Source organism: Crinia signifera, chromosome 3 (genome assembly GCF_055691185.1).
Source record: "Crinia signifera chromosome 3, ASM5569118v1, whole genome shotgun sequence".
In the NCBI taxonomy this organism is placed as follows: domain Eukaryota; kingdom Metazoa; phylum Chordata; class Amphibia; order Anura; family Myobatrachidae; genus Crinia; species Crinia signifera.
The window spans coordinates 309,085,825-309,096,669 of NC_139219.1; the positions used below are offsets into that span (position 1 = coordinate 309,085,825).

Genomic DNA, 10,845 nt, shown 5'->3' on the forward strand with positions numbered 1-10,845 from the left:
CTTGGTACATATTTGTTAAATAGAGCAGTTTGAGGTGTGTTGTGCTTGTTATTGAAATGGTGCAGCAGGCAGTATGCTGTGTCTACTTTATAGTAATTTCCATGTAAAGTGGTTGGTAATTGAAGTGTGAAATGGCCCCCACAATTGTTAACACCACCCCCACTATCCACGTGAACCCGAAGCGTGGCGAGCGCAGCGAGCCCCGCGAGGGGCGGCGGTACGCGTCCTCCGACCTTTTCATGCCCTACTATCCACGTCGGCGTGGAGTTGAGAATATAATAGTGTGGCGAGCGCAGCGAGCCACCGAGCCCGAAGCGTGGCGAGCGCAGCGAGCCCCGCGAGGGGACGCGGATACCTTCACAGGTAAGCGCGTCCTGTCGCGGCCTTCACAGGTGTCCGTGGTGATGTGGACACCTGTGAAGCCCGCCAGGGGACGCGCTTACCTGTGAAGGTATCCGCGTCCCCTCGCGGGGCTCGCTGCGCTCGCCACGCTTCGGGCTCGGTGGCTCGCTGCGCTCGCCACACTATTATATTCTCAACTCCACGCCGACGTGGATAGTAGGGCATGAAAAGGTCGGAGGACGCGTAACGCCGCCCCTCGCGGGGCTCGCTGCGCTCGCCACGCTTCGGGTTCACGTGGATAGTGGGGGTGGATTTGAATGTCATTCCATTTTGATTATTGATGTTTTTTTTATCTGTTTTGTGGAATTGCAGTTGCGGTTATCGGTGAATTTGACCAACAAGATATTTTGAATATTTTGGAAGGCAATTCTACCTTTGAACAGAATAATGTAAGTTGTGCTTAAATTGTGCTTCTAATAAATTTGTTAATGTACCTAAAATGACTTTTTTTCACAGTGTACCACCCCCACTATCCACGTGAACCCGAAGCGTGGCGAGCGCAGCGAGCCCCGCGAGGGGCGGCGGTACGCGTCCTCCGACCTTTTCATGCCCTACTATCCACGTCGGCGTGGAGTTGAGAATATAATAGTGTGGCGAGCGCAGCGAGCCACCGAGCCCGAAGCGTGGCGAGCGCAGCGAGCCCCGCGAGGGGACGCGGATACCTTCACAGGTAAGCGCGTCCTGTCGCGGCCTTCACAGGTGTCCGTGGTGATGTGGACACCTGTGAAGCCCGCCAGGGGACGCGCTTACCTGTGAAGGTATCCGCGTCCCCTCGCGGGGCTCGCTGCGCTCGCCACGCTTCGGGCTCGGTGGCTCGCTGCGCTCGCCACACTATTATATTCTCAACTCCACGCCGACGTGGATAGTAGGGCATGAAAAGGTCGGAGGACGCGTAACGCCGCCCCTCGCGGGGCTCGCTGCGCTCGCCACGCTTCGGGTTCACGTGGATAGTGGGGGTGGATTTGAATGTCATTCCATTTTGATTATTGATGTTTTTTTTATCTGTTTTGTGGAATTGCAGTTGCGGTTATCGGTGAATTTGACCAACAAGATATTTTGAATATTTTGGAAGGCAATTCTACCTTTGAACAGAATAATGTAAGTTGTGCTTAAATTGTGCTTCTAATAAATTTGTTAATGTACCTAAAATGACTTTTTTTCACAGTGTACCACCCCCACTATCCACGTGAACCCGAAGCGTGGCGAGCGCAGCGAGCCCCGCGAGGGGCGGCGGTACGCGTCCTCCGACCTTTTCATGCCCTACTATCCACGTCGGCGTGGAGTTGAGAATATAATAGTGTGGCGAGCGCAGCGAGCCACCGAGCCCGAAGCGTGGCGAGCGCAGCGAGCCCCGCGAGGGGACGCGGATACCTTCACAGGTAAGCGCGTCCTGTCGCGGCCTTCACAGGTGTCCGTGGTGATGTGGACACCTGTGAAGCCCGCCAGGGGACGCGCTTACCTGTGAAGGTATCCGCGTCCCCTCGCGGGGCTCGCTGCGCTTGCAACGCTTTGGGTGCGTGTGTATAGTGGAGGGACACAAATATATAATTACTTCTGTTGTCAAATGTGGTGTAAATTGCATTTATTATATCATATGCTATCAATATCTCAGATAAAATTTTTTTTTTTTTGCGGATTGTATTTCAGTTTGATTGTGTTTTTTTGGCCGTTTAAGGGAATTAGTTTAAAACTCTTTTTTTTTTTTACACCTGCTACTGACTGAGGTAAATGTTTTTTTTTTTTTTGTAGTGTGTTAATGAATAACAGTGCAGTGCGTTCATTTTAATAGTGTAAACCTAATTTTTTTTTTTTTTTTTACAGAATGGCCCGTGAGGTTGATAGAAACGTCATGAAGAAGTTGATCGATCTCTACAAAGAGAATAGATGTCTGTGGCGAAAAGATCACATGGATTTTCACAACCAGGCAAAGAGGAATGAGGCCTTTGGGAAGATCTCGGCCTACGCTTTGAGACGTGTCCCTAATGCAGACGTCACGTGGGTCCGAAAGAAGTTCACTAATATGCGGACAGTGCTGGTGAAGGAGCACAATCGGGTCCAGCAGTCGCGGTCTTCAGGAACTGACCCTGCAGATGTGTACCAGCCAAAGTTGTGGTACTACGACCGTATGCTCTTTATTGTGGAGGAGCAAGGAAGGAGGGAAGCAGAGGGAACTGCTACGGATGAAGACTCTTCATCCACTGCACAGGAGAGTGCTGACGTAGTAGTTCCCTCTGAGTCGTCGCAGCAGGGTGAGTCGTTGTCGGAGGTGGCGCCTCCTGCGGTGGCGAGCACCTCATCAGCTCCCCCCAGGAGGCGTAGAAGGAGACGTGCGACAAGACCTGCTGCTACCGGCCAGGAATATTGCTGCCCATACAAGGAGGAAGCAGTAAACAATCCCTCAGATGACTGCAAAATGTTCACGAATCATGTGTGCGCAGAAATGCGAAAGTGGAAGGGATCAACGCAACACCACTTTAAGCGTGTGCTGTATGGCCTGATGTTGCAGGCAGCAGAGGATGATATCTGTGCTGACTGCAACGGAACGTCATGCCGCAATGCGCACAGACAGCCACCACGCCCACACCCACATCACCCCCCCATGTTCAGTGCGCCGGTTGCTCCTCCGCCTGCCCCTTACTATGCGCCGGGACCCCCTATGCCACCTCCCACTGATCCCTCGACTTTGCCTGGTGCTGTGTACTCCGCATTGCGGAATGTGCAGCCCTCCACCCCAGGCGAAGAGCGTTATTCAAATTATTAATTCGGCTAATTTGACTTTTAATTTATAATTTGGCAGCAATGTTCTTGTTTCTCTTCTTTTCAGAGTACTCTACTATAATGAGTTTTTAGTCATGTACTACAATTTTGGTTGGTGAACGTTGCAGTGCGGTCTTCCTGAATTTTGCGATGGCTGTACTAGTTTTGCTCCTTCACTAACCACTGTTCTGCATATTTGTAACTTCTTTCGGATTCATGTGATTGTTTGCATTAGTGGGCACTGTTTTGGAGTGTGCCGTGATCTTCCCACGCCTCATTTCAATTTGCCTGGTTGTGATAGCCAGGCATCTATTCTCTTTGTACTGATCGATCAACTTCTTCTGATTTTGTATTTTGTGTGTCGACATGATATTTAAACTGATTTTGTATTTTGTGTGTCGACATGATATTTAAATTGTTAAAAAATAAAAAATTAAAAAAAGAAAAAAAAAAAACAAAAAAAAAAAAGACAAAAAACATAATATTTGTATTTATTGAGATTTTGTATTTTGTGTGTCGACATTCGTATTGTTTAAAAATAAAAAAAAATGAACCTAAAGAAAAATGACAAAAAATATTTTAAAAATGACATTTAAATTGTTAAAAAAAAAAAAAAAAAAAAAAGAAAAAAAAATAAAAAAAATAAAAGACAAAAAACATAATATTTGTATTTATTGATTGTTTTCTATGTAATGTAATAAAATATGTTTCATTAAAAAAAAAAAAAAGGAAAAAAATAATAAATTTTGAAATACGTTTAAAAAAAAGAAAGGTAAAAAAAATAACTTTTCAATAAAAGTGTTGAAATATATTATCATGTGTCGTGTTATTTATTATTTCGGGTGTAAATGTGTGTTTAAATTTGCGTCGCTCGCATCAGGGCCATTGAATAATGACATTCAGTGCTCCCGATGGGAACGATAGTTCAGGTGTAGTTTGAAATAGTGTGTAAATTGTAAATGGGTGTTTGCAATAAAACACATTTAATCGCTCGCGTCAGGGGTATTGAATACAGACATTCAGTGCTCCCGATGGGAGCGATAGTTCAGGTTTAGTTATAAATTGGGTGTAAACTGTAATTGTGGGTGTAAATGTGGGGTTCAATTGGAAGCAGCCATGTAAAACCATAAAATGGCTGCTTTTGATAAAAAAAATGTCGTAGCTCATGTCAGGGGCATTGAATAGTGACATTCAGTGCTCCCGATGGGACCGATAGTTGAGGTGGAGTAATGCTGGGTACACACCAGGACGACTAGGGCCCGATCAGCACAATCTAGATCCAATTCCGATCAATTGGATGTAGATTGTGTGTTGATTGGGCCCTTTTCTGACCTGGTGTGGAACGATTCCGATCCGATGCGCGGTCCCGCGGGTCGGTCGGTCGTTATTGAGCGGATCGGACCCGCTCACGGTGCACATCGTGAGCGGGTCGTGCCCTCCCGCGTCATCGTGAGCGCGTTGGACCAGACACTGACGACCCGCTCACGATGTGCATCGTGAGTGGGTCGTCCTGGTGTGTACCCCGCATTAAAAATAGGGTGCAACTTGTACATGTGGGTGTAAATGTGGGGTTGTATTGGAAGCAGCCATGTACAACCATAAAATAGCTGCTTTTGATAAAAAAATCGCGTCGGTCGCGTCGGGGGCATTGAATACTGACATTTAGTGCTCCCGATGGGACCGATATATGTTAAAACCCCCGATATCGGTGAATGCTTCAATTATCGCGTCGGTCGCGTCGGGGACAATAAATCCTGTCATTTAGTGCTCCCGATGGGACCGATATCTGGTAATCCACCCGATTTCAGGAAAATCTGCAATTATCGCGTCGGTCGTGTCGCGGTAATTGAAGCATGGTACACGATACACAGGATTAGCAAAAATCAAGAAAATCGCGTCCGTCGGGGGTGATCGCGGCCCTTAAAGTGCACTAAATAAGTGCCGCGACCGATCCCGATTGTGGCCGTGCTAGGAAACAAGTACCAGTAGATACAAAGGGGTCTTAGTAAAAACTGGACCCAGACAAGACTGGAATGCCGGACCGGACACTACGAGCTCCAGAATGCAGAGTCTTGTCCGGGGGATTCCTGTCATAGCTTTCACCAGGGACATGGGGAAGGGGAGATTACAGCCTCCATGTGTGGTCCGGAACGTTCCGGTTTTTGCTACATGCCCACACGATACAGGCAGGCATTATTCCTTCCCCCTCCCCCCCCCCCCCCCCTATGGACAGGACAGCCCCGGACAGACACCCACCTTACCGGACACTACAAGCTCTGGAATGATAGAAATCGATGAATGTAGCCTGTCCGGTCCGGCGTTCTGGGGTTCTGTCCAGTTCTGGATTTCATCCGTACCAGCTAGAAAGTGCAGCTTTCCTATAACATCTTCAGAACTGTTTAACTGTGGAATCCTTAAGGACAACTCCTCAGGTCTCCAGATCTGTCCCAGCTGCTCTGACACTTGCATTTCACAACCTGGGGATTTAGTAGGCACTGGGGAGTCAGCCCAGAACCGCCGTTTGCTTCTCTTTCTCCTGACAAATTGCTGATTAATAAATCAAAGGTCGCTCGTTATTCTGCCTTCAGCGTCTACCGAACACATAATGAAGAAAACCTGAAAATTTTCTTTAACAGAGACCATTCATTCCTCAGAAGCTCGTTACTGTCTATTTAACTACATCATAAATTGAGTAGTGTGTTTTACTAATGACTGGGTTTTTACCAGTTGTTACAATCACATATTCAATTTCTTACCATCCTTTATATATATATATATATAGCTCTAACATAATCCATCATACCTATCAACTTTCGCAGTTAGGAAATTGGGAACTGCTGGGGTGACAGGAAGATAGTGGGTGACTGGGGAGGCTGGGGTGACAGGGAGATAGCGGGTGACTGGGAGGGTTGGGGTGACAGGGAGATAGCTGGTGACTGGGGAGGCTGGGGTGACAGGGAGATAGCGGGTGACTGGGGAGGCTGGGGTGACATGGAGATAGTGGGTGATTGGGGAGGCTGGGGTGACAGGGAGATAGCGGGTGACTGGGAAGGCTGGGGTGACAGGGAGATAGCGGGTGACTGGGGAGGCTGGGGTGACAGGGAGATAGTGGGTGACTGGGGAGGCTGTGGTGACAGGGAGATAGTGGGTGACTGGGGAGGCTGTGGTGACAGGGAGATAGTGGGTGACTGGGGAGGCTTTGGTGACAGGGAGATAGTGGGTGACTGGGGAGGCTGGGGTGACAGGGAGATAGCGGGTGACTGGGAAGGCTGGGGTGATAGGGAGATAGCGGGTGACTGGGGAGGCTGGGGTGACGGAGATAGTGGGTGACTAGGAAGGCTGGGGTGACAGGGAGATAGTGAGTGACTTGGGAGGCTGGGGTGACAGGGAGATAAAGGGTGGCTGGGGTGATAGGGAGATAGTGGGTGACTGGGAAGGTTGGGGTGACAGGGAGATAGCGGTTGGCTGGGGTGACAGGGAGATAGCGGTTGGCTGGGGTGACAGGGAGATAGTGGGTGACTGGGGAGGCTGTGGTGACAGGGAGATAGTGGGTGACTGGGGAAGCTGGGGTGACAGGGAGATAGCGGGTGACTGGGAAGGCTGGGGTGACAGGGAGATAGTGGGTGACTTTGGAGGCTGGGGTGATAGTAAGATAGCGGGAGGCTGGGGTGACAGGGAGATAGTGGGTGACTGGGGAGGCTGTGGTGACAGGGAGATGGTGGGTGACTGGGGAGGCTGTGGTGACAGGGAGATGGTGGATGGCTGGGGTGACAGGGAGATAGTGGGTGACTGGGAAGGCTGGGGTGACAGGGAGATAGTGAGTGACTGGGGAGGCTGGGGTGTCAGGGAGATAAAGGGTGACTGGGAAGGCTGGGGTGACAGGGAGATAGTGGGTGATAGGGAGATAGTGGGTGACTGGGAAGGTTGGGGTGACGGAGATAGTGGGTGACTGGGGAGGCTGGGGTGACAGGGAGATAGTGGATGACTGAGGAGGCTGGGGTGACAGGGAGATAGCGGGTGACTGGGAAAGCTGGCGTGACAGGGAAATAGTGGGAGGCTGGGGTGATAGAGAGATAGCGGGTGACTGGGGAGCTGGGGTGACAGGGAGATAGTGGGTGACTGGGGAGGCTGTGGTGACAGGGAGATAGTGGATGACTGGGGAGGCTGGGGTGACAGGGAGATAGTGGGTGACTGGGGAGGCTGGGGTGACAGGGAGATAGTGGGTGACTGGGGAGGCTGGGGTGACAGGGAGATAGCGGGTGACTGGGGAGGCTGGGGTGACAGGGAGATAGTGGATGACTGGGGAGGCTGGGGTGACAGGGAGATAGTGGGAGGCTGGGGTGACAGGGAGATAGTGGGTGACTGGTGAGGCTGGGGTGACAGGGAGATAGTGGGAGGCTGGGGTGACAGATAGTGGGAGGCTGGGGTGACAGGGAGATAGTGGATGACTGGGGAGGCTGGGGTGACGGAGATAGTGGGAGGCTGGGGTGACAGGGAGATAGTGGATGGCTGGGGTTACAGGGAGATAGTGGGAGGCTGGGGTGAAAGGAGATAGTGGATGACTGGGGAGGCTGGGGTGACAGGGAGATAGTGGGAGGCTGGGGTGACAGGGAGATAGTGGATGACTGGGGAGGCTGGGGTGACAGGGAGATAGCAGGAGGCTGGGGTGACAGGAAGATAGCGGGTGACTGGGGAGGCTGGGGTGATAGGGAGATAACGGGTGACAGCCTATTGTCGAACTTTTGTCAGTGTCGAACTTGGGTATGTTGACCATTTCAAGGTGTCGACCTAATCACTGTCGACCATTAGTGATCAACCTAGTGACTGTTGACCTAGATACTGTCTACCTTTTATACCAGAACCAATCTTATTACATAAGTGAATGACCTTGTTTGTTGGACACATGAGTTTGGCTGCTCTGGCTTGGGGCATGCATGGCAATTGGAATATATGTTTTACATAAATATTATATTTATTTAATGGTTTTTCCAGTCTGTGCAAGTGTGAGTGCCTGGGCGTGCCTGCGCCTTTCCTGACACTCCCAGAAAAAGCCGGTTACCACCCCCAAACCCCAGCTTCCTGTCAGGCAACCGCTAGTTGTTTTGTATTTACGATGCATATGCATTTTCTGTCATTATTTGGGCTTGTGCGATGCATATTAAACACATTCGCAGTCATTTGATAATCGCTTGATCTGTGATTTTGCTGATCACTGATCGACTCTGACTCAGGCTCTGAGTGCGTGCAGCACTTCGCCACTTCTTCTGGGCTCCAGGACAATCTCACCTCCAGCAACGTGCTCGTCTTCCCCACATCTCTTGGCTGGTATCCAGCATGCTGGAAAAAAATGTCTCTGGGAAGAGGAAAGTTCAGCAGTGTCTGGCTGCAGCTAGTTCTAGCAAGCTGTTGCTCACATTAGCAGCTGTTTATCATATCCCTATGGACGGTGACGGCTGAACAGGCCACTGAGAAGTTCAGTTCACAGCAGAACATCCAGGGGGTCTTCTTAACTAGACAGGAAAAAACAATGAGAAACATATGGCATCATACTGCGGAAATGGCTGTCGGCTAATTCTCCAAGTCTCCGCGATTAACTGCAGCACTTTATAGCGAAACATAGGAGGGCAATTCGTAAAAAGGCCCAGCTGGATGAGAGTAAAGGCCTCTCCCTGGCGATGAAAACCCTTATCTTTTGCTATTTACCAGAAGAGTGGACCTTTGTCCGGATTGGTAAGAGTTAACTTGCCACTTCGCCAGTCTCTGCAGATGTGTCAGGCATATGTTTGTGTAGATTCTGTTCTTTCTGCTACACCAACATTATGTATGACCAGTGGTAGCACCTGCAACCAGCTACTTGTAGATCCATCTGTGACTAATTCAGATGTGGATTGTATTAATATCAGAGGTGCGCGCATGGGGGTTTCAAATACCTGGAAACAAACCCCCCTGATGAGCCATTTTTTTTATTTTGAAACAAAGACAGTTGTCTCAGCAAGAGGACGCAGTATCGTATCATCCCCGCCACCATCGGGTGGCTTGTGGCACCCATGTGGACAAGCAAACCTCCTGACACCACGCCTTGCCACCCCCTCCCACAACTGGTATCCGACTATCAATCACTGACAGTCTAATGCTGTCCCTATGTAGAACGGGTCTTGTGCATGCACAAAGTACCAAACATCTGTTCTTCAGAGCCAATTACAAACTAACCTGTATGAGGCCCTCGGTGTGTCTGATTTGGGGTTTGTACGTAAAGTGGATCTAAATGTGGAATTTTTGAGATTAGAAATAAATTCGACAATCCACCTATATCCAGAGTCGGCCGGCCGCTTCTAGGTGACCGCACTCTCTTCATCCATCCGCACTCTCCCCGTCCTTTCATTAAAAAGAAAATTCCTGCGTGTGCCAAGGATTTGCATGTGCATGAGAAACAGGACTGGAAAACAGCGAATGTAGTCCCACTACACAAAAGTGGAAGAAAGGAGGAGGTAAGCAACTATCGTCCAGTGAGCCTTACATCAGTAGTAGGGAAATTGATGGAAACACTCTTAAAACAAAGAGTTGTAGAATATCTCAAAACCAGTAATTTACAGGATCCAAAACAGCATGGGTTTACTGGGGGAAGATCATGTCAAACAAATCTTATTGACTTTTTTTGACTGGGTGACTAAAGTAATAGATCAAGGTGGGGCTGTAGATGTAGCTTATCTAGACTTTAGTGTGTGCGAGCGCTGTGGGCGTTCGCACACAGCGGCTGCACATGCGCATAAAAACATGCGCAGTCGCAAGCAAACGTAACCGATTGAATCAGAATACTTCCCTAATAGGGCAAGATTCTCAACTGAATTTAAAGAGCGGTATTTGGCAATATGCTGTGTAATTAATTACTGTGCGCAGGAAGAATACTGAATGTTCCACCTCTCACACAAACACGGGGACTTTGCTTTCATAACCCAACAAGAGGATAAGTTCTGCAGATATTCATCTCCTGCTTGTTCTGCAGAATGCATGGAATCTTAATCTTTGGGCTGCGATAGCTCATTACTAATAACGGCACATATTTTCGAAAACTGGCAAATACGACTCTCCCACTAGGAATATGCGATTTCCACATTGCTCTTGTCATTGCCCTGTGTATTAATGACCGTGGCTGTGATCTCAGACATTCTTGGAGGTTTTGGTCCCGGAGAATTCAGTAGGGAATTTCACCGGGCACTAGGACGATTCTGGCCATTAAAGGGGGGGGGGGGGGTTCTCCCACCATAGGTCATGTTTATGCCTCTCCTAACACATTCTAGACTCCATACTATGAGATTTATTTTATTAAATGGCCGTACATTCCAATGGCTGCTCAGTTTCTTTGCATTGCGTGTTCCCCATGCCTTCACGCGTCTCACCTGAAATCCATTATAAGTGTGAGGGGGCACAGTACACTTCGGGACAAAAACGTGAAAAACTAATGTCAACCTTTTGACTATCAACCTGTCAACCTTCAGTGATCGATCTAATGTATGTCGACCTTTATTGAGTGGAACCTATATGACCCATACCCATGATAGCCAGGTCTCTGGGGCTGGGACCAGGAAGGAGCTGAGTGGCTGGAGGACTCTATGTGGAGCTCACTTGGCAGTAGGCACCTATATAGACGCTCATCGTCTGCTGATCCGCTCTGCCAGTCCCTCCATT

The 10,845-nt window shown here is 49.1% G+C and overlaps 1 protein-coding gene across 1 annotated transcript; it reads left to right on the top strand.

The window, feature by feature from the left end:
* Positions 1-651: 651 nt before the first annotated feature.
* Positions 652-3,518, top strand: LOC146062786 (uncharacterized). The gene is made up of 3 exons (XM_083174801.1): positions 652-791; positions 1,424-1,500; positions 2,224-3,518. Exon 3 carries the CDS (start codon positions 2,225-2,227, stop codon positions 3,161-3,163), a length of 939 nt encoding a protein of 312 aa, XP_083030927.1. The 5' UTR covers positions 652-791; positions 1,424-1,500; position 2,224; the 3' UTR covers positions 3,164-3,518.
* Positions 3,519-10,845: the final 7,327 nt, after the last annotated feature.